Here is a 24,565-nt window from a genome sequence, read left to right on the forward strand (position 1 = left end):
ATCAAACAGAAAAAGGAGCTAGATCCATAGAATACATTGTTTGCTCTTACTGTCTTGGGGCACACCACTCACCACCAGACTAGTACTTCCTCCTAATACTCTGGGAGTTACCTCAAGGTCAATGGCCCCCCAATCCGTGATTTGCACAGTCACTCCATCCGCCTGCAGCTCCTCCCACAGCCTCAGGAACCACAGCATCCACTTCATGGCCCAGGCCTCCAGCAGTGTGATTGTCCGTGTTCCCCTCTTCTGGGGGAGGTTTAGCCCTCAATAGTCCGAGGCAGTCCGCTCACATATTGCCTTGGTGCCACTCACCGAGTGGCTGGTAGGGGAACCCAGGCCCGCCCCTAGGATTTCAGCCTAGGAACCTTCAGCTCAGCTGTCTGAGCCTTCTCTCTCTGGTCTCACTGCTCAGAGCTTGTGGGCCCAGGTGGCTGCCCTGGACTCCCGACTGTGTGGGGCAGGCTGGGAGCCCTGACCCCCAGACCAGCTGGGCAGCCCAGACCCATCCTCCCTCCGTGCCAGGCAGCCATAAACCTGGGACTCCAGCATGTGGCCAGCCTTTAGCACACAGATGAGCTGGGCTGCAGCCATGTGCTAACTGGGCTGCATGGGGCCAACAGGCCTAGAACAGCTGGTGTAGATGTTTGGGCTGGGTCTGGAGCTCAGGCTCTGAGACCCTCCCACCTCGCAAGGTCCTAGAGGCTGGGCTTAGCCAGAGCCCAGATGCTTTCACTGCAATTTTATAGGCTTGCAACCTGAGCCAGCTGATCCAAGCCAGTCACAGCCAGTTTGCAGGTCTTTTTTTGCAGTGTAGACCAGTGGTCTCCAAACGCTTCAGAGTCGTGCCCCCCTTATCGCATCTGCCTCCCCCTGAGTAGGGCTGGAAACAGGTCCATGGCTCTTGGGGGGAGAGGGGACAAGGACAGGGGCAGAGGGGCTGAGGCTGGGGGTGGATCTGAGGCCAGGAGTGGGCCTGGGGCTGGGGACAGAGTCGCAGCCAGGGGCTAAACCTGGGGGGCAGGAGCGGAGCTGTAACCAGGCCCTGCCCCCACCTCCAGCCAGAATGGAGCTGCAGCCAGGGGCCAAGTGTGGGGGCAGGGCTGGGAGCAGAGCCCCAGCTGGGCCTGTGCCCTGGTGCACAGCTGCGCTGAGGCTGGGGATGGGACCAGAGCAGAGCTTTTGGGGGGCCTGGGTGGCACTCGCTCCCTACTCCCCATCGGGGCTGGCCTGGGCCTGCTGTGCCCCCACAAATATTCCTCCATGCCCCCCTAGGGGTGTGCACCCCACAGTTTGGGGACCTCTGGTGGAGATGTACCATTGTCTATAAATAATTGATATGAGTTGTGCTAGTTACTTGTGATTAGTGAGGTTGTTCCCCTTCTCTAATTCCAACATCCTGCTACAATAAAATATCAAAGGCAGACCAGCATTTACTGCTATTACCCCTATCTGGTTTAGAACAGAATAATTTTCACAATTATTTTGTATCAGTTGGATATCAGAAAAACACTTCAGTGCACCTCATAAGCAGCTGAACCACTCAGTGCTTAAATTAAGCTGTCTGAGGGTCCACTATCAACTAGTACTTTTAATGAGTACATTTAGAGGGGACAACATAAGCATCTTTCTCCTATTTTCCTCACCTCAGACCGTCACACAAGTGCCAGTAAAGCCAACAGCAGAATTCAAGTGGAGAAGAATCTGAACACCACAGATGATTTAAGCAGTTAGTATGTAAACTCCTGCCAAATCCCTAGATACGTATCTTAAATTCTGAAGGTAACACTTAGTCCTTATAAACAGGACAATTGCAGGAGGCTTCTTAAAATTGTACAGTCTATTTCTTTAAATGTTGCACAACCTAAATTTATGGCAACATCTTCATTTTCCATCAGATTTCTGTACTGTTGCCAAACTATCTCCAGAGCAAAGTACTATGAAATGTTGCACTGAGAAAGAGACCATATTCAACCCAAGGTTAAATTGATGCAATGTGACACTGCCATTGAGGGTCCATTCATCCTCTAATAAATCACCTATTATATTCATGAGAGTTAAAAATCTAACATGTTGTGACAAAATTGTGTAATCGGATAAATGCAGAGCAAGCAGTCTGCCAAATTGGAACAGTAACCAAGAAAATGCTAGGCCTCTGCAAACTACCCTGGGCTGCCAGCAGCACCATGAGAAGCGAATTCCATGGAGATAATAAGCCATGGGAATCAAAAGCAAAATCTCCAACAATTGACATATGTTTCCTAATGTTTCTCACATGCAGGCATGGATTGAGGACCAGACCCATGATTTCAGTCAGGTTTAGATGTATCTTTCTCCTTTTGTGGATACAGACTAACAGGGCTACCCCGATACCTTCTCAGAAGGATAATTTCAAATGGTATAAAATTTGAGACATACTTCACAGCAACATACAGTATGGCAAGTTTTCAGATTTATTTCTTTAAGTGACTGCTTCTTCCCTATAGTGTGTAGGGTAAAGTGCCCCTACAAGTGGATTTAACAGTTTAAGATTTTAAAAGCGGTCTACAGGATTAAGACACTTATCTTCCATTAGATGTTTTATGTCCTAACACTTATGCTTTATTTGCACTGCATTGTATGGGTCCCTCCTTACTAGCCTGATACTATGATGAACTCAGTGCTGAGTAAAAATTTCCCTTTCTTTCCAGATCTTTGCTGACACTATTTTAAAGTGCCACAAGGCCAAATTCTGCTCCTAAATACTGTGGATTCACAACTGCAATGGAAAACAGAATTCACCTTTTGTTGCTTAATACATTAGCATATAGTGTAAAAAGATATTTTGAAGCTTTTACAAATAGATCTGAATTAAAGCATTTCTAAAATGCTTAACTGACATCTCTAATAAATGAGAACTATTTTATCCTTGTCCTCCCTCATTCATTCTCCACTTAAAATTTCTTTTTATTTTACCATTGAGTAAAGCCACTCTCCTACGGAGTTTTCACTCTCCCAGTAGGGCTGGGAACAGGTCCATGGCTCCTGTTTTCTTTTGAAGGATTTTCCTCTTATTTTCTTTTGAAAGGCAAGAAAATCTGAACTCTAAACTTTGACAAGCCTTATTTTAATACTCCACAGCACCCAAGGAGAAAGAGGTAGTTGATCTCCAGTCCCAAACTCATTATTTTTTAAATAATAAGTTTGTACAGCACCTTTCAACCCAAAGCACTTCACAGATAATGTATATACCAGCACCACTGAAATGCAGCTGCCTGCGGGGTGGAGGATGAGGGCCAAGTGGATGCATAGCACTTGAGGATGAAGTTGGATGGGGAAATTTTGCCAGGAATAGCAAGGCAAGTCCTTAATTTTATGCCACGCGGTCTTTAATGCTCAGACAGAGGAAGCAAGAGACTCAGATTTTTATGCATACTCCCAAACAGTAAACTGTAGAAGGATGAAAAGCTGAGTCAACCCTATCAGGAAGACAAATTCAAAATTAATAGTAAATACTCTTTCCACACATAGTATAATTAGACTGTGGAACTCATTGATGAAGGATCTCATTGAGGCCAAGAATTTAGCAAGATTCAAATCTGATGTTTCAGGGTTTAAACCACTCTCTAACTCTTAAGGATTAGGATGAGTCCTATACAGGGGCTGAGGATTAGGCAGATTATTGAAGGTAAATGTGGTAGTGTTTCTTGAACCTTCCTCTGACAGTGGTTAGCACAGGGCCGGTGCTTTCATTTAGGCAACTAGGGCACCAGCATTATGGGGGGAGGGGGAGTGTATTTTGCCGGAGAGGCGGCAGGCGGCTCTGGTGGAGCTGCCGCAGTCGTGCCTGCAGAGGGTCTGCTGGTCTTGTGGCTCTGGTGGACCTGCTGCAGGCATTTCTGCGGACGATTCGCTGGTCCCATGGCTCGGGTGGACCTGCCGCAGGCATGCCTGCGGCAGCGCCACCAGAACTGCAGACCAGCGGACCCTCTGCGGGAATGCCTGCGGCAGGTCCACCGGAGCTGCGAGACGGCCTGACGCCTAGGGCACCAGAAACCCTGGTGCTGGTCCTGGGTTAGCACCAGATGCTTCAGAGACAGGATAGTGGACTAGATGGACCCTAGCTCTGATCCAGTCTGGCAATTCCTACATTCCTATGTTGCAGGGTTTTAGGAACCCTTTACCTGATGCTTAGGCCACTAAGCAAACCCTCTGTATGATGTTTCCCCAGGTGGAAACTTCTATCCTCAGTACAAATCATTTTAATTTTTCTGATTTAAAACATTAACTATGTCAATTAGGATTGTACTGCAAGTGACTAGCAACTACCCTTCACTGACTACTGGTGTTTTCCAGGTGTGTGGGGATATAATTCATGTGTAATGATTAAATCAAGGATTATTTTAAAATGCCATTTTACTCTGAAAGAGTGATTATATTAAAATGGCATCATGTTTGTTGTGTTTGATTCCATATAATTGTGCTCGGTTTATAACTTAAAACAGACTTTCTCAGTCTGAGCTCCAAGACCCCAGTTGAGTTCTTCTCTATGACATCAGTAAAAGATTCTGCAGTCAGATTAGGTCTTCAGTGACACCTGTATACTCTCATTGCTTTTAGTCGGTTTGCACAGAACTAGTGGTTTGGAATTAAGCAAACAAGTCTGGTCACAATGTACAAGGAAGAACAGAATCATGCTTCCGCCCACTGAGCTGCATTGACTCTATAGTGCTAACAGGAATAATATCAGTGAAAATTTTAATTTTATTCAAGTCAGGCAGTACAGCTCTGAATACATTAGAAGCAAATCTGTTGAGTAAGAAGGCATTACTTTCATGTATTTTTTTTCAGAGCATTCTTAGAGGTTTTAAAATATGGAAAAACAAACAAACAACCCACAACAAACAAACCATACAACAGTTTATCCAGTAGTGCTGCTTGATTGTGTGTATCCCTAGGACATGTATTGTCCCTGGATACTAGGAGTAGCTGTAATGGTTTAGTATGACTGAACTGCCACTGAAATAAATCACAAAACTCTCACTGTGTTCATATTTTCAACGTAGCAGTCTGTAAACCTGGTTTCACTTCAGGCATCCTGCTGCCGCCTATCCAGAGTGTCTAGGCAAACTGTAAAAGTGAATTTTAGATCTTCTCCTGTTTTGTCTTACACACATACAAAACACCTAGGAAACGCAATGCAAAACCTCCACTATCTTATGCGAAAATTAAGATTGAAAAAAGTTAAGCAGTCTAACGTCAGAAAATACCAAAGTTAAGACTGTGCAAACTTAATTCTGACACTCTGTGTCAAGGCATTATTTATATGACCACATACTGCCACTGCAGGACTTCTCCTACTCATAAGAGGGCAGAGTTAAGGTTCAACATACAAATTTAACTTTGGTATTTCCTAGTTTAGAGGGTGGTGGTTGTTTTTTTTTAAATACAGAATTATATGGTATTTATGACACTCAGACTCGGTGTTATCTGGCAATGGGAGGTCCCAAAGGAGATAAGATACCATTCAGGATATGTGTGACAGCTAGAGCAGAACACAGAATAGGTGCCAATAAGTCTTATCAGATCAACCTCTTCATTCAAATCTTTCTTTAAAATATACTTTTAGATAATCCGCTAAAGACAGACGTGTATAATTAAAAAACCTGTATGGCTTTAAGATTGGCTCTTTATCCAATGCCCTATGGGTCAGATCCAAAGCCAATAGAAAAAACTCTCATTGACTACAACGGGCTTTGGATCAGGCCCTATGCATCTGAACTGTGTGGTCTAATTTAGAGCCTAGTCTTGCAGTTGATTCTGGATGGCTTTCAGGCAGCTTCCATACCTGAGTGGAGTACAACTGCAGGTGCCCAGGTGCTCTCGCATGGAGTCAATTGCAAGATTGGAACTTTAAGATCAAATCCTGGAAGTCAGGGAGCAAATCTTACTCTGGTTTACACAGTGACCAAGTTACATGGTGCACTAAAATTCATCATAAGAAAATTTAAGGATATAAGACACCACTTGATATGCCAGGCAAAAGACATTTTTATACAAAAAAATTTATTTATTGGCTGTACTACAAATAGCTGTACAGAGTGTAAACTTTAATGTATCACCTGATATTTGAATAATTTTGGAGGAACAGTTATTAAGCACCTTCATTTCAATACATTTTTGGTATTTACAGTTAAGACACATTAAAGTATATGAATACAATGAATTAAAAAAGTTATTAAAAGTTACAAAAAAACTTTAACATTCTATATGGCATTTGATATTTTTGTGATAAATACATAATTAAAAAGGAAATAGTTCAAGCTCAAAATTGGCTCTGTTATAGCAATGTTATAATCTGGAGGAGAACGGCCTCAGTTGTTTTTGGTTTTTTTTTGTTTGTGTTTTTTTTTTTTTTTACTATAGCCTGGGGTTTTTTATTGTAATTTATCACTGTAACCAAGAGATTACAAAGACAGCTATTTAGATACATGACTCTCACAATCACATTTGGTTCTTCTACTGCAGATAAGCTACCCTGCCTGCAGCAGCAGGAGCAAAAGTTAAATCCTGTTCCTAGAAATGGTCTGCTGAAGCAAGGCTTATTGAAGTGTTTTATCATTACAATGTGTAATCTCTTATGAAGTCTGTGCTGGATTTTCCTAACTGCTCTGTAAACATTGCTGTCGGTGGAGACACGCTCTATCTTCACATTGATTTCCAGCCCAGATGGTTTGCCCTTACTGTAAAAGTGACACATGAACAGGGCTGGTTTTTTTTTTTTTTTTTTTTTAAGCCCTGTGAGATTGTCAGAAGTGTTGCCTAACAAATATTCGACTATCATGGTTGTTCATGGTCTGTAAGAAAATAAAATATCTAGGTTTGCCGCAAAGAAAAAAAAATTGAAGTGTCATTTTCAAGCTTATAAAATAATATCACAAAAATAGGAAATGTAAACACTATTTTAAAAAATACTTGACAGTGTCCCTTTAAAAACACAACACCAATCAATCGCCATTCTTTGATGAGTAATTGGGATTTGTATCCCAAGTCTCAGCTTTGGAGATATCCAATAAGCTATTCAATAAGTGTCCACTAGCAAGACAAAAAATAAACCTTTTTTGGGAAATTCCACGGAAAATTTCACAATACCCACTAAAGTACTGCTGGTATTAAGATGATTGCACACAGTATGAAGAAGTAACATAAATCAGTACCAGAGATATCCCTGTGCTAAAGCGTATTGGTTAACTTCCTATAACTTTATCAATAGCCAAAAAGCAAAGGTTTGAGAGAGCAGCTTTAATGTATAAAGGCTTTGGCAACTGGGGGCGGGGAGGGAGGTGTATTAAAGCATTGTGGAGTTCATGTTTCCAAAGGATGTTCTCACGCACTCACTGACCATGCTTTGGACCCCAGGCTTACTGTCTAACTAAGATGAATTTGCGACCCAGCTGCACCTATGCTGGGCTACAGCATTCCATTCTGTAGCTGAATCGTTGTGTGCTCCAATGCACAGCACAGTCAGTGGTGCTCAAAATTCCAATCTCTCGTGCACCTCAGGATTTGACACCCCGCATAAAACAAAGTGTACAATAATTTCACTGGGAGGTTCAGAGCCCAGCACAGGAGCAAATGAGCCCCCAAGCTCCTCTTTAAAGGTAAGAAAGTGATGCTGCAGGAGTGCGACCCTCCCTGGGCAGCACAGACTTACCTGAATGTCACCATGCTGTGCTATGGCGTATGTATTGTGGCTTGCCCCCTACAAGTAGCATGGAGCTTATCTTTACTGTCTTCATTTTATGCTGATAGCTGTGAACTATTTACAGTACTTTTCCAAAGGGAGACTCTGTTCTAACACATTTCCTGGTTTAGCTCTCAGTTTCTTTCTATACAATCCACTCCAACGGTATTGTCAGGGCAGCGACAAGAGCGGCCTCCTGGGGTAGCCAGGCATAAATGAGTACAGCCTCCGTTATTCACTGTGCAATAGTTATGCCCTACAAAAGAAGAGGAGTTTACATATAAAAAAGCCTTCTAGGGTGAACCAATTCATATAGTAGAAAAACCAGGAACGTTATAGAAAATATAAACCACACCAGAGTTAGGGCTGCAAGTGCTTTACTTTTGATTTCTGATTGATCAGCTCCTGAGCATCATCCCCCTAGTCCCATCAGATACCAAGTACCAATCTGGATATCATATGATGGAGCAGGTGGCAGGTTTCTGGAGTTAGGAATTAGGTCACAGTGGGTGGGGAAAGGTCCACAGGGAGCAGCAGTGATTGCATAGAAAAGAAAAAAAGAGTTTCCGAGATTGGCTACAGGAAACATGAAGGACTATGCTTAAAAAGTATATCCAGAACTTTGCATTCTATTTAACTGTGAACGTTAGAGACAGTCAGTGAGTGAACGAGTGAACAGAAAGAAAGAAAAGGAGAGGACTAAGTCCAGAATCCTAAGAGATGTCAGCCAAATGAAGGAGAAAGGGGAGGATGAGGAGCCATTAAAGAAGACGGTGAAGGAGTGTTCGAGCAAAGCAGAATAAGCAAGAAAGAAAGCTGTGTGCGCTGGAAGCCAAGGGGAGGAAGTGGAAGAGACAGTATCAAAAGTAGTATATAGACCAAAGATGACAAGGTCACAGAAAAGGTCATTAGTGACAATGTTTCACTTTAGTGGTGAGGGAGCAGCCAGATTTGAGGAGTCTAAGACAGCGAGAGTTAGCTGTATATCTCCAGGATTTGAGGGGCAGGGAGTCAGGATGGTATTTAGAGAGGCAAGTTAGATCATGAGATTTTCTTTTTAAAATAGGGACACGAAACATGTTTGGAGAGAGTGACAGACACACACACACACACACACACACACACACAACCCCCCCTCCCCTGCCCCGAAGCAGAGCAGAGAAAACCGGCCATGAAAAAAATGTAAACTCACATTTACTTAGATGGTTAGCTCTGTGGGGCAAGGACTCTCTCTTTGTTATGTACGTACACTGCCTACACAGTAGGGCCTCAAGGTGCTACCATAATACATATAATAAACATTTAACAAGTTTCTCAATGAAGATGTTATCTATATACTCATCCTTTTTAAAAATCACACACTATGGTAAGTAAGCACCTACATTAAACTACTCAAAATCATTAGCAAAATATCCTTTAAACTCAAACTTTGTCATAATCTTGGTCTCAGCTGAAAAGAAAAATCTCACAAATCTAGGACCATTGTAATCCTAAAAACATGAACTCTTCTGTTGACAGCCAGACTGAATTTGGCCAGAAATAAAAACACTGAACAGTTGCATTAATTCCCAGAGAAACAGAAATTGTTATTTCAAGGATATTAATTTCCTCCTCTGAGCCTCTATTGCTCAAGCTAAGTATGAAGAAGAAGAGAAATAAAGAATGTTGGTTCTCTGAAAAGAGTTACTATCACCATTACCATGTTTCCAAAATTCACAAGAGGCTTTTGGGACATGTGAATATTTATGGATATAACTCAAAAGCTTAACATTTACGTAGGGCAAGAATGACTTAGCCTATTCTACCACCTACTGCTTCTTTAACTCTTCCTTTTTTAAAAAACACGGGATTATTGATCCCAGCAGGAAGACTGAGATACTTTTATAGTTATTGCTTACGTGGACAAAGTTGTATTTTTAGCATCCGTTAATGTTAAGAGATGGAAACCATGTGACCAGTCTGCTCTCCACCGCCAAAAGCAAGTACTCTGTGGGCCACAGCTTGGGAACTGCTGGGTAACTACATTCATATTCTATAGCTCCTGGAGAAACATAGGGATTTAGTGATTACCTTGTGGGCACTGAGCAAAGGCTGTAGTTATCCCATAAAGACGGGCACGTTTGTGGGGCTGGAAGTTATCGTTCTCTTTTGAAATTGTGCGATCCACAGCTATAACAGCATCCCTACAGTACACAAAAGAAAAGCGTAAAGGTGAGTGAGGGCTTTCCCCTAAGATGACCTCAGAAGAAAAAAATTGGAAGAGGAAGCACCAGATACCTTTTTATATTTTAAACACCCTGTCAGCTAGTAATGCTGAAGCGCACAGACAGACCAGAGGATAGCCAGTAGTCCCGAGGACGAAGAATCCCAGGCTCTGGTTTGTTTGATACAGAATCCCACTGCTGTTGGGCAACCCAAATATGTCACAGCCCTGATTCTGGGAAGCAGAGGGATCTTCTACTAGCAGGGCAACAGTCTTTTTTTGTGGAAGGAAAGGTAAACATAGGGCACTCAGTCTGACCGTGTCCCTCTAGGGGACAAGTTTATTGGCAATTTAGATACTTTTCTCTCCTACAATATTATTCCTGGCATGGCCACAATGGAATGATCCATTGTTATGGACAACGTTCCACTTCAAGAAAAATCTGACATTCAGAATTAGAAGGGTAGGAGTTCAGCCACTCAGGTGCACTTGTTGCCTGCTGTAAACAAAAGCCGACTGGCTGGCACAATGACGATATTTTCCACTTCCCATTTTTAAATGGCATTCTGAAGTAATATTTCATAGATACTGGGTTCAGCCTTGGAACCTCTTAGTTATGTGACTAGCCCGTACTCCCAAGTAGCCCTGTTGATATCAGTGGAACTATTTGTTCAAGAGTCTTGGTCACTCATTTATATGGATTAAAAACAAACTACTGGTATTGTAAAAACATTTAGTCTGGAATCTAATCTGCAGATTCTAGTAAAGTCAGCCTAGATCATAATGTGGCAAAGACTTAAGTCACCTACCTCCAGCAAACAAAAATAAGTGTTGTCAACAGCTAAAATGTTTTCTTCTTATTACTGATTGAATATTTACATACTAATAAGGATAAGAATTCTTGAGCCTCAAATAATCAATTTCTGTACTAAACCTCAAAGCAAGTGCTGCCATAAGACGTATTAAACCACCTCCTCCTATTAAACCTATCCCCATCACGTTCAGCATTAAAAGCATCTTGTTAGAGAACAAACTTTTAAATTGAGAAAACAGTTAACTAGGAACATTAATACATCCAACTCTAAATTTCCACTACGCCCTGCCTCAGCTGATTGCCAGGAGAGGAAAAAAAATAAAATCTCTAAGGAAGAATACATGTGCTGCCAAGAGAACAGATGCAGTGAATCTCAGTTTCTACCAGGCAGAAGACCAGATTAAAATACAACCATATAATTTCTTAAACAGATAACCTACCTCCTCCAGTCTGTGTAATATAAATTCTTCCCATAGCTTGTAATACTAAAAGGATACTGGACTCCTTCAAGGATCTTTCGTCGACCAAGCTGACTGGGGTTCATACATTCCACCCTCTTGGTGCCTGTACACAGTAAAACAATTTAGTCTTTGTACATTAGAATTTATTTTTTTTTTGAAGGGGGAAGAGGGGAAGCACAATGACATAATCAAAAGAGCATGTATAGAGAATAATTTCCTCAAGTCCTGCTCCCCCTACCCAGCCAAATTCTTCTCCAGCTCACATCTCCTTATATGCCAAGGACCAAACCTTTTATAAAATGTCTCATTTATTAGTATGTGCCTGTGGGACTTAATTAGAACGACGGAGGAAAGCCCATTCAGGTCCCTGTCTGGATGTTCAGTTAGACTGAAAGATTACAGCAGCAGGGACAATTTGTGCATACGACAAATTTTGCTCATGAAGAGTGTGGGCCTGGCCATCCTGAAGATTAAAGGATGATTTATCCACAGAAGATTTACAGCCTGGGGAGCAGCAGTGAAAGTTTCTTCACAGTGCCTCGCCAGTATACCTCGACTTTGAGCTGGGAAAAGAGCAATTCTTTCACTGAGAAGGCAGCTGAACCTGAATACCCATTCAATTTTGCACCTCTCTGCTGGGGCGACTGGAAGAGTGCTCTGGTGCCAATATTGCAACAGGGCAAGCTGGATGATCTGGGTGACTATAGTCTGGTTAGCCTGACATCAATCCTGGGCAAAGATAAAAATACATCAATCCTGGGAAAAGCTAATAATTATTAAAGAATTAAGGAATAAGAATGGGATGAACGTCAGTCAAAATGGTTTAATGGAAACTAGTTCTTGTCAAAGAAACCCAAATTTAATTCCTTCATGAAATTACAAGTTTGCTTCATAAAGATAACTGCAAAGATGTAAAATACTTAAGACCTTTGCAAGGCATTTGACTTAGTAGCGCATGACATCCTCATTAAATATACAATATCAATAGACCACACATTCAATAGATTAGGACAGCTAGCTGACCAATCTCAAAAGTAGTTGTCAATGTGGAATTGTCATCAAATGGCGGTGTTTCTAGAAGAGTTCCACAAGGCTTGATTCTGGATCTGATGCTATTCAACTTCATCAGAAATCTGGAAGTAAATATAAAACCACTGCTGATAAAATTTGTGGATGACGCAAAGATTGGCCATACGGTAAATAATGGTGAGGACAGGACAGTCAAACAGAGCGATATGGTAAAGATGTGTCCATTCAAATAAAAAGTGTGTTAATACAGCCAAATGCAAAAGTATATGTCTAGGAACACGGAACACAGACCATAGCTATGGAAAGGGAGCTGTATCCTGGGAAGCAGCGACTCTGAAAAGGACGTAGGGGTCAGAGTGGACAAGCAACTGATCATGAGCTCCTAGTGCAATGCTGTGACAAAACAGCCTAATGCAATCCTTGGATGTATAAACAGGGGAGCAGTGAGGAGGAGCAGAGAGGCGATTTTGCTTTGGTACACAGCTCTGGTGAGACCAACATTAGAATACTGCATACAATTATGGTGTCCACATTTTTAAAAAGATGTTGAAAAATTGGAGGAGATGCAGAGAAGAGCCACACCAAAAAAAGATTCAAGGGCTAGAGAAAATGTCTTCTACTGAGAGACTTAAAGAGATCAATCTGTTTAGCTTATCAAAAAGATAGTGAGAACTTTATTACAGTGTGTAAGTACTTTCACAGGGGAAAAAATACTGGGTACTAAAGGAGTCTTTAGTAGAGAAAGACATAACAAGTATCAATGGCTGTAAGCTAAAACCAGACAAATTCAAAGTAGAAATCAGGCACATATTTTTAACAGCGAAGATGATTAATCACTGGAACAAACTACCAAGAGAAGTTGTAGATTCTCTATAATCAATTGCCATCAAATGAAGACTGGATACTTTTCTGGAAGACATGTTTAAAGTCAAATACAAATTACTGGGCTCATTCAAGGGATAACTGGATGAAGTTCCATGGCCTTAGATAGTGAATACCCAATTCCCCTATCAAGGGATAAACATGGATTAAAGATATACTTGCTTGCAGCAGACACAAAATAAGTCTACACCATACCTAGCACTTTTTCCTTTCTGAACTAAAATCCTTCAGCTTGTAAACCTACTTTTGGTGAATCAGCAAGAGATAATAAATAAAACAGTGGATACTTTTAGGTATGTCTCTCAAGCCTGAGGAAAGATGAAGTCTAAACAACTCAGAGCATTTGCTCATGAGTGATGCTGTGCATCATTGCACTGGTTATAATGTTTAGTCCGTTATGAATACACATTTCAGCACCTCTCTTTACCTGCATCAACCCAGCACAGCATTGAGGAGTAAGTGTCAAATGTCAGACCATTAGGTAATCCCAGATCATCTTTAACAAGAACTCTTCTGTTTGTGCCATCCATGTATGAAGTTTCAATTTTAGGAGCATCTCTGTTCCAGTCAGTCCAGTAAAGATTTCTGAATAGGAAGAAGAGGCAAAAAAATTAAAATAACTGATCAATCTGAAGTGATTTTTCTTTTTCTTTTTTTACATAAAGGAAAATGTTTAAGGAAACAGGGAACATTTAGATAGAATGGCAGAAAGCAGCATATGTGACTCTGATAGACAATACCTGAAGTATAGTGAAATAGCATCCCTTTAAAAGAAATTGCTTTTCCAGCGTTGTGTAGAAACTCATTTACCAGGTGCCAAACAGAAAAATCCATTTCAACAATACAAAGTCAGTCTAGGTAAAAACAAACTTCTCTGCAGTCATCCTTCCCACCACCTGCCCTGAGGCTGATTAGTGAGAATTCAGCACATATTTATGTATTTACTTTAATTCAACATTTTCTTCAGTATAACTTAGAAGAATATTTACCAACAGATCCGAATCAGAGGCAACTTCTCATCATCTAGAGAGTCAGTTGTCTGAAAAACCTCACATGAGACTCGGAGCATTAACCGCTGCTAGTTCAACCTTTTACCCACCATTTTATTAATACTTTGGATACATTCCCTGAAGCTGCCAACTAACACACCAACCCTGCTGAAGTCAATGAGGTTCCACTCAGGTACTTGGGTCTACACATGCAAATCTGTTTGCATTACTGGAAGAGCCTTTAATTATGCAACTTACAGGATATACCACGTTTTCCACAAAGAGGAAAATCAGTGGCACTCTTCCTTTATTTAGTTTTAAATATCTGCATTTTGAGCTGTCACATACATGCTCCTTTCAAGAAAATCTTGTTCAGTTAACATCTGGAAGAAGATAACCCTTCCAAAGACTCTCCTTGAGAAATCTAGTCAGGATTTGTAGCAGTGTGGTTACCCCACTTCTGCCTCGAAGGGCTTAAAACAGCCCTGGGACAGGGCTGTGGCTGGGAGAAAGCAGCTACTAGGTTGATTGGGGAAAGTAGCCTCAGCTGGGGGCCATGCCCCATCCAGGCCACAGCTGGCCTGTGTAAAAAGGCTGTGAGGCAGAGACCCTGGAGGCTCTCTCCAGGTTGGGATAGAGCAGGGCCTGGCTGTCTGCAGAAAGTGTACTAGGAATGAAGCAGGGCTGGGGAGAGCCAGGGGAGCCTCAGGCTGGCAACTCCCCAGGCTGCAGGGCCTGGTCTAAGGCCCACAAAGGTACTGGAAGGCAGCAGGTCTGAACAACCTTGCCTATGATAAGTGGTTTTTGCACTGTAGTTTGTCCCAGGGAGTGGGGGCTTGGTGACTACTGGCCAGGGGTGGCTCCAGGCCCCAGCATGCCAAGTGTGTGCTTGGGGCGGCAAGCCACGGGGGGCGCGTTGCCGGTTGCCGAGAGGGCAGCAGGCAGACAGCCTTCGGCGGCATGCCTGTGGAGGGTCTGCTGGTCCCGTGGCTCCAGTGGACCTCCTGCAGGTGTGCTTGGTCCCTGTGCTTGGGGTGGTGAAATGTCTAGAGCGGCCCCTGCTACTGGCAGTAGCCCAGACTGAGGCAAGGTGGGGATAGAGGGTTGGGAGTTGCCCTGAGAGAGGGGACCCATAGGGACTGGTGGGATATTGCCAGGGGGCAGCCCCAGGGTAAACGGGCACCAGGGGCCAAGAGGGACATGGGGCCAGCTAGAAACAGGACACTGGCCTGCAGAGAGTGCTCCGGAGCCTGGAAAAGAGCTAATTCCCTAGATGACCAGAAGGAGGTGGTGCAGGGGCGAGTCCTGCACCATTTACAGGCTTCCAGGATATATTCCCCATTCTCCCTTATGAACTCTTCAGATTTTTGTTGCATTGCTTAAGTAGTCCTTGTTCATTACAGAAAGCTGCACTAGTTTTTTTTTAGCACAACTTCCTAGAAGCTCATATGACTGGAAAAAACCCACAACAAAACAAAAACCTTTCAGTTGTATTGGAAATTAAGTATTTGAGTGAAATGACTTTTTTTTTGGTTGGCAAATATGTTCCTGGAAAATGACACTTCTGACAACAGCAGTTTAAGACCCAACATAAGAGTATGGAGATCAGTTTGTGCCCAACTTGCATTATCAGTGGTTTGTGACTATTTAAATTAAATATAAAACAATTTTGCATCAAGCAGAGGGTCAAACCTGAGTGATGCTGCAACCCTGTGCACCAGGACACGATGACTTTAGCAGAGAGCTGTGCCCAGCCCTGTGGGACAGGAGCTGCCAGGGCAAGGTGTGTGTGGTGGGCGGGCTTGCTCTCCAAACCCCGTACCTCTCTCCACTAGGCCTGGATTAGGGTTGTGGTCTCAGGGTGCTGCTACAAGTGGTTGGTGCCCTCTTAGCAAAGTGAGAAGGAGGTGGCAGAAGTGGAGAAGGATGCTGGCCTATTGCCCCTTCCTTTCTCGTGAATTTGGACCCTGGGAGGGTTGCGAAAAAAAAAAAGAAAAAAAGAAAATGCAGTTGGGAACTACTGGCTTAAAACATTGTAATGGGTATTCATTTTATCTCTCCCCTCAAGTCGCACATTGCTTGTTAATGCTGCACAGCAATAATGTGCTGTGAAGGTAATTAGTTATGGAGGTTACTTTATGGATGTAATTTTTTAATTTTGTATGCTGCTGAGGATTAAGATAGCAATTTTAAGAATGAAAAAGAAACAACCAGTCTTAAGAAAACACAAGGGAAAAATGTGCCAAACCATGAACAAGATGCTTCCATAAAATTCATTGGAATGAGCTGGTGTAATAGAACAAACAGGGACCACTGTATAGTGCTCATACCTTAACACTTGCCTTAGTTTATGTAGTATTCTAGACAGAGAACATAATACGCATAGCACAGTTTAAGTAATATCCCAAATAGTAAGAATTAATCCATTTATTTAAGATAAAACTGGCAAGGGTTTAAAGGTGAGCACTGTAGCTGAAATGTTTTATGGCACAGATGGATTTTACAACTTTTGGAGGAGTCTTGGTATATATTAATTAGGAGGATGTCCCAAGCATAACAGTGTCATAGAAAACACTATTGGGTGTGGGTGAAGGAGACAGAATAAATAGGAAAGGTACTTGGATGATGGTCAGGAGTAGATAAAGGCAGAGATGTAGATAGAGAAGGAGCTAATGCAGTTTTTTGCAAGTCAAAGTACTGGAAATATGGCTTCCACTAAGAAAAAAAAATAAGAATGCTTATTCTAATCCAGTACTTTAATTGCTAATAAAAATGCATTATTGTGCCTAGGGAGAAATGCTTCTAATAAGCATTCTGAAAGAAATTTTTATTTCTAATAAAATACTTAAATTATAGGAGTATTTTTAGGATTGAAAAAAGGATATTGAAGCTTTATACTAGTTGATGACAGTGTAAGAGTGTAGAGGGATTTTCAGGATATATACATAAGATGTTGATTAAAAAAGTCTATAAAATATTTATATACCCTCTCACAGAATCTGTTACTATGGCTCTCGGGTTCACCAGACCAGTATTAAACAGCACTCGGCGCTGGCTACCATCCAGCCTGGCCACTTCTATTCTATCGAGGTGAGAGTCTGTCCAGAAAACATTGCGACCGAGATGATCTATTGCTATTCCTTCAGGACTTCCCAAGTCTGGAACAGAACAAAGAAAAAACAAAACAGCAAACAATAAATTTGTTTCCTAATATAGTTATACTAAACACTTAACAGTTATTCCAGCTTGAGCAGCAAAGCTCCCATTAAGTAATTTTCCTAATGTCTGTCCAATCACAATTAAGGCCAACAGATCGTTTTATACAGAGTGTGTTAACCTGTTACAAGAGGAATAAAAGCTGTGCCTTACAAAATATAAAAATAGTAACTTATTAGTAAGGCTGGCACTCCTACAAAAGAGATCTTTAATTGGCACCTGAAAGACCACAAATCTAATTGCTAGAGAGAACAACAAAGGCGCCTAGTTTATTTCACTATTGATTGTAGAGAAAATTAAAGGACATGCAGGTAGTTTAGGCTTGAAGTCAGTGGGGCTCTTCAGAGGCTCAGGGATCAATCCAAATGGCACATCTCACAGGAGCTGGGGCCCAGGCCAGTGTCAGTCAAGAACAGTATATAGGTTTCCTGTGCTAATCAATAGACACTGCTGCCTCCCACAGAACACAAGCTGAAGTTGCAGTTTAAGCCTACTGTAAATGTGTTAACAATTCAACAGGGTTAAACAACTTCTAAGTTGATACTTCTATAGATTATTCTGTTAATTTTAAAATATACCAAAAGCCCCTGAATCAGTGGAAGGACTCCAATTGATTTTAATGGGTTTTAGATCAGCCCTATGGGCTGCTAGAGGAGTGTAAATAGCAAGAAAAAAAAAATCCAGAGTTAGGAGGGCCTTTTTATTAAAGAATATTTGTAACAAGAAATCAAAACCAAGTTCACTAACCAAAGAGAACAAACAGAAACACACCCCAACCTGGAGTTTAATTTTAGCCCTATAACCCCAAGGTGTAGAATGGGGCCTTCCCAAACAGTCTCCTAAACAGCCACTTTTCTAACTTTTTTTTAACTTATGATCTGTGTAAGGATAGGGGAGGATGATGAGCTTAAGACAACCTCTTGTTCACAAGGAATCAGGAAGTCTTCTGCATCACAGAAAGGGATCCCAAAGAAGTAAAAAGTACAAACAAACCTGTATGTTTAATTCTATTAATTTGTATAAAGCCCATCACATGCATTTATGCAGTGTTGGAGACAGTTATGAGCGGAATAGGGTGCATAATTCATAAAGCATGCCCCTGCCAAGGCACTTGAGGCATAGGACAAACAATCCCCCCTCCCCCTGCAGTTATTAGAACACCACTTTTACAAGAAAAATCATGATAGGCAATATAAAAATACAAACTCAAAAAAGTATTGAAGTAAAATTGGTCCAAAAGCATGCAAGTAGTAAGACAATGGTGACCTGTACTCAAACTAGGCAAAAGAAGAGTTATTTTAAACACTTTCATAAAATTTAACAATATATAAAATCATACTATAGAATTCCATGTCAGGGATACAATTCTCAATTAAATTCCAAAGGCTGCTTAGAATAATTTCTATAGAACCCAATAAACTTCTGGTGGTTTTATCCTTACTGAATTTTGTAGAACTCTTTCAAAAATGGCTGGAACAAACCTACCCAAATTTAGAATTACAAGAATATGCTAAATAATTGGAGCAAAAGGAGGTACATACTGTATTTGAAATTTAGGAAACAAAAAAACAAAATCAAGAAAAAACCCACTACAATTCTTTGTCCCACAACATCCAGCTTTATATTGTGTTGCCAAGACCCACTCCCTCCAATATGCCAGTAACAGAGCTCCACTAGTCTGGAGCATCAAGCTGGCTTACAAAGGTCAGGTGACTGTCCTTTCTGAAGGAAGCACAATTCTATTATATTGACTGTTTCAAATCTGAGATGCCAATGGACCTACTTAATTTAAAAATAAATAAATAAAATAAATATATATAGTTAGAAGTCACTTCTCATCCTGATAATTGCTGGAATTTAGCACAAATTCTAACCCAAGGGCATGTTTACCTACAAAAGTAACTGTAATCAGTACACCTACATTGGTATAGTCCCCTAGTGTGGGCACAGTTATACCAGTATAGTGTATTCCCATACGGGAAGTGAACTATAATAGTATTAAGGCACTTATCTGTATATCTGCACCAACACTAGGGGTTCAACTGGGATAACTATTTTTTGTTTTAAAAAAAACCAAACAAACCAAAAAAATCACAACTTTATCTAAAATAGTAATGCTAATACAAAAATAGGTGTGTAGTGCAGACTTAAGAAGAAGAATGGCTTGTAGGGAAACAAACACACTTGCTCATCAGAATCGAAATTATTCTATCCTCTTGGAAAACCAAATGGTCTTTATAAAGATCTGGAGTGGGCTTAGAAATCTTAGAAGTATGTCAGTACAAAAGGAGAAGAAACAGTGCATCATTCTGAAAGCTATATTCTTGTACCGGTTACAATTTAAATACATAAACTTGAATACCTTTTAAAATATTAATCAATCAATCTCCAACGTGCTAATAGAATTAATCTTAGCTAGTTAGATGGAATTTAAATTCAATTCTGTGTTTTGCGGAGGGATTTTGTTTGGAATATGTTTTAGTACTGTTCGTGCATAGTTCTTCTTGGACGGTTATCTGTTCCAAAAGCAACAGGAAATAGCAGACAATGACCTATTACTCTGGTCCCAGTGATTTCTCACTCTAAATAACAGGAGAAACAAATACTTAAAAAATATAAATAAAAAGGCATATTAAAGTTTCTTGTACTCAGCCAGCTCAAAAAAATTGCTCTACAGTTTTCCGGACGTACAGGTCCATAGAGAAGAACAGGCTGCACACAACAAACTAAATGTAAATACAATCCCACTTCCGGCTAAATCCAGAGGTATAAACTCTGAATGAACCACTAAGGAAATATTACATGCAGTTGTCTCAAAAACGTCAGTGTCCCTTCGTGAAAACCAGCTGTCAGGGAAGCTTTCAAATGCAGAACTACACTCCCCATTTCTGAATTTCAAAGAAAGCTTAATTGAAATAAATTGAGTTTGTCTATTCATTTTCACATTTATTCATTATTCAACCATTAAACAAGTGTTATATTTCTCAACCCAAACTGGGTTCCTGGGGAGAATGCGCAAAATGCAAGGTGGGATTTTTAAAAAAATTGACACTGTCATTATTCTAATAGAGTTATATTGGACCATAATCAGCAGAAGCTGCATTGCCTTATCTTGGTTTGTAACTTATTTGCGTCACAACTCACGTGTGTGTATGGGTACGCATGATCAAGCACATGTGTGCATGCTGGACAAGTGGGAACGAACATCCATTCCAAGACTGAAATCTACAAAGAACTGATCAAGCTGTAGAGAGCAAATGTAAATTAGATTCCTCTCCCACCCCCAAATCATGCTTCTATATCCCTTCATGTCTTGCTGAGGTCAGCAGGCAGTGGGAGCTGCCTCATGTGGGGTGGAGAGCCTCTCTCCCATCCCCAGTCACTGAATGGTAGGACTGCAAACTCTGATGGTCTATTAGGGGGGAATAGGAGAGGGTAGTGGGTTAGACATCTGCTACCAGTGGTTTCCAGGAGTCCCTTCTCCCTTCTATTTTGAGCGGTCAGCCAGGAGATTTAAAGAAGCTGTGTGTGGCCTGAAGTAAATGTCTTTCTTGGCTGGCTAACACTTAGCCAGAGGGAAACTTGGCCCCAGCTAATATGTGTAAGGGAATATATTAAACATGCTCTGTGCATCCCCTCCCCCACCTCACCAGTCACTCCCAGTGCCATGATTTCAGTATACCAGTACTGGAGTCAGGCTGGAGACAGTCCCAAACTCTGCCCTTGGGAAGTGGACAAGCTTGTGCACGCATGTATGTCTCATATGATTTAAACAACTGCAGCAGAGGGGAAGTTCTCTGTGTGGAGCAGCCCCTGCAGCTGCAGAGCTCAGGAAACTTGTGGCCTCGGGAGGCTATGCAGCTGCAGAGGCAGACGAGAGCTGGATAGAGCCCCATACCAAAACATGCCCCTGCAAAGCAAACAAACTCCAAATCACAAGAACATGAACAAAGAAATAAATGTTCAATACAAAAACAAAGTGCAAAATCGAACAAGGGAGCTTCAGCACACAGAAAGGAGAGCAACAGCAAAAACAGGATAATCTCAGTGTCTTCTGAAAGATTGGGAGTAGTGGCTCTCCAATTTTTAATTTACATTTTGGCTAGCAAAGCACACCACGTAAATGCCTGATTAAACACTTTTAGTCAACACCTTAGTGTTTTGTTTTGATTCCACGATATAATGCATCTGATGTTTTGTACAGAAAATTAAGAAAACTATTGCACTAGCATCACTTCACAAGCACTTGATTTGTCACAATCTGCACCAGCAACAAGGGCAACAGAGTCCTGAATGAGTCTTTAGATGCTTTCTGCTTCCACAGCAGACAAAAGACATGGAAGATTACCTGAAAATGCAACTTGGTTATAACAAACCACCTATGGGCCTGAAGTACTGATCACATTTGCTTTCACCCCTTCATGATATAGTGTTAAATGGCTCTACAATGTACAACACACTGTAAGAAGGAGGGAAGATGTGAAACAAATACAATTCTCATTAAATGAAGTCACAGGTTCTCCGAAAAGTCACTGCAATATACATATAATCCACTATCAATAAGAATTGTGTGTGTCAGCATTTCTATTTTATGCTTCCTTCCCCTGCTAGCTTATTCAGATAAGCAAAAAGAGCTTTGTTCTGAAGTGTCCTTAAAGATAAAGATAAACAGCATGGAAAGTAGTAGTCCTTCCACCAACCCCTCTATACGTGGATGGGCACAGACTCACTGTAAGTGTCTAGAATACACCTTTGAGGTTAGTTCTACTAGAATTGAAAGGGAGTCTTGTGAGTATTTTGGACATCAGGCCCTTAGGAGGCCCAAGTCATGGTTCTAGTGTTAGAAGCTAGTCAGAAGGAACCTATTCCCTGCCCCTAACAGTACCCACTCCAGAGGTAACAACATGAGTGGGGAGAGAGTTCAGTTGTTTGAGCATTGGCCTGCTAAACCCAGGGTTGTAAGTTCAATCCTTGAGGGGGCCACTTAGGGATCTGGGGCAAAAAAATCTGTCTGGGGATTGGCCCTGCTTTGAGCAGGGGGTTGGACTAGATGACCTCCCAAGGTCCCTTCCAACCCTGATATTCTATGATTGCATCCCCTTCCTGAGCACAAAGCAGGGCAAAGACCAATTCCACTTTGCTTGTGTGAGGACCCTGGAATCAAGTATAATTATAGAAATGGTTTTACACTGTAAAATTATGCATTTAGTAGTAATTTTGAATGTTTTAATATTTGTTTATTGCTGTATAGGTTTTGTTGGTATTTTTGTAAATATTTGCATCAGTTATGGAAGTAGAGAAATGGGAGCTGCCCCCTTAAAAACAGGATAAGGTACATGTATGTGATGGAGTGTGTCCTTGCAAAGACTTTAGAGCGGATTGCTGAGATCTGCATGCAGCTCAAGAGTAGGGAAGAGCCAGCCCACAGGGTCAAACAGGGAAAGATATTATATCCTTTAGGAAACTACAGCCTCGTCACTGAAGGTGCGACACTAGCAGAGCTACCCTTCTAGCCCCTACATACCAGCAAGATAGACAATTCTGGGCAGAATGCCCCATGTTCGCTGTCTTTTGCACAGCTGTACCAGTTGTGCTTGCTGAGCAGTCTGGCACTTGCACCCAAGAAGTACGACACTTTCCTCTGCCTTATGCAGAGATAATGTCCCCTAAAACCACCACTGTTGGGTGGGCCAGGGGGAGTGCAAGCTGCCCATCCGTCTACTGCCTTGAGAGTCTTAATTTAGTCCAAACTGTATTGATCTCTAACAAGTGAATGAAGCACCTTTCAGTTCCAATAGAAATAAACCTCAGATGGAGATACTTATTAAAAAACAGGACAAACGAAAGCAGATACACAGAAAATAAAATTTTAAATGTGACTGTACTGTTTTGCTAAATTAACTCCCCTCCCCAAATCTGTTTATAATGGCTTAATAGGCATGAAGTTTGTTTTGCTAACGTACAGCAGAAGTATGAGTACAGTTTAGCACTGTGACTGCTGAGCAATCCATTATACTTCATGATGAAAGTTTGTGGAAAGGTAGTTTATGGTGCTATCCAATAGCTCATACCTACTAGTACAAACTGCTGGGGACCTGTCCTAGCTCTTGTGATGGCAGACCCATTAGAAATGCTTATTTCATCCTTCAAATCCCTCCTGCCGAGCAGCCTACAAAAAAACTCAACAATAGTTTGGCAGGTGGTGTAAGGTGAGTGCTGCTCATTACCCAGCTCACAATCATCTCCCTGTTACCTTGTGCTCCCCCTACATGTTAGATGTATTCACCTGTTGTCACTTGCCTTATACATAGATTGTAAGTTCTGTGGGGCAGGGACTGTATGTCCTGTCCTAGCTCAATGGAGCTGGGCCCACTAGGTGCTCCCGCAATACAAGTAATAATAAAATAGACAGGTTTTTTAGATGTAAAGATTTTTAAAACCTAAGATTATTCAATCACTCTGATTTCTGCCAATCTGACCTTCTTTTAAACAATCTAGTCTTGGAGCAGTCAGGCTGAGCCATTGGATGGTAAGTGCAGGTTGGTGTATGCAGGTCTTTACACTCACTGCTGGAAATGAATCTATGAAGCAGAAACCGATATTGCTACCTGTTTTGATGATGGTTGTTGGCTCCCCACCATGCAAACTGGCTCTACTGATGGAGGGGCCACTGATCTCCGTCCAGTAAACCATCTTGTCCATGCAGTCATACGCAACTCCAATAACAACTCTGTCCTGTAAGTCAGTAAGTAAATTATTACAGCCTCATATTAAATAACCGTTCTAAAGCTAGAAAGAATGGCTTGGGGTCTAAGCATCACACTCTATGCAGGGCCAAAGTTAAGAATAAGGGCCCAGCAGGCAAATTAATAGAGGGGCCCTGCTGGAGTCAGGTTATGGAGGAGAGCTATAGAGACAGGTGGGAGGTAGGTGGCCAGGAGGAGCAGATTTACAGCAGTTGGAGAAGTAGTTAGTGCAAGTGAGAAGCTGCTGCACCCCGACCCTTGTCCAGACTGCAGTCTGGCCAGATGCCCTCTTTACTCATCTAAAAAAGGAAATAATTGTGATCCCTCCATCTCACAACAGTCATCCTGACTCCACAAATCTAGGCTGGACTGGCAGGCACAGGCATTCTGGGAATTATCTTTCAGTAGCCCACAAAACTTTTAATCAAAACTCCTTTAATTAATCAGGCCTTAAATTGTATTTGATTCTGTTACAAACACAGTGACCTACTGAGAGTTAGTG

The 24,565-nt window shown here is 41.6% G+C and overlaps 1 protein-coding gene across 1 annotated transcript in view; it reads right to left on the reverse strand.

Annotated features, from left to right (window-relative positions):
* Positions 1 to 7,314: 7,314 nt before the first annotated feature.
* NID1 (nidogen 1) overlaps positions 7,315 to 24,565 on the reverse strand; it is an 81,747-nt gene continuing 64,496 nt past the window's right edge. The window contains exons 15-20 of the mRNA XM_032775043.2: positions 23,926 to 24,052; positions 17,088 to 17,259; positions 13,540 to 13,697; positions 11,181 to 11,304; positions 9,794 to 9,906; positions 7,315 to 7,979 (exon numbers count right to left, since the gene is read on the reverse strand). Coding sequence (XP_032630934.1) covers positions 7,858 to 7,979; positions 9,794 to 9,906; positions 11,181 to 11,304; positions 13,540 to 13,697; positions 17,088 to 17,259; positions 23,926 to 24,052 — 816 coding nt within the window. The 3' untranslated portion in view covers positions 7,315 to 7,857. The remainder of the gene's footprint in view (positions 7,980 to 9,793; positions 9,907 to 11,180; positions 11,305 to 13,539; positions 13,698 to 17,087; positions 17,260 to 23,925; positions 24,053 to 24,565) is intronic.

The sequence above is a fragment of the Chelonoidis abingdonii genome, chromosome 3, assembly GCF_003597395.2.
Source record: "Chelonoidis abingdonii isolate Lonesome George chromosome 3, CheloAbing_2.0, whole genome shotgun sequence".
In the NCBI taxonomy this organism is placed as follows: domain Eukaryota; kingdom Metazoa; phylum Chordata; order Testudines; family Testudinidae; genus Chelonoidis; species Chelonoidis abingdonii.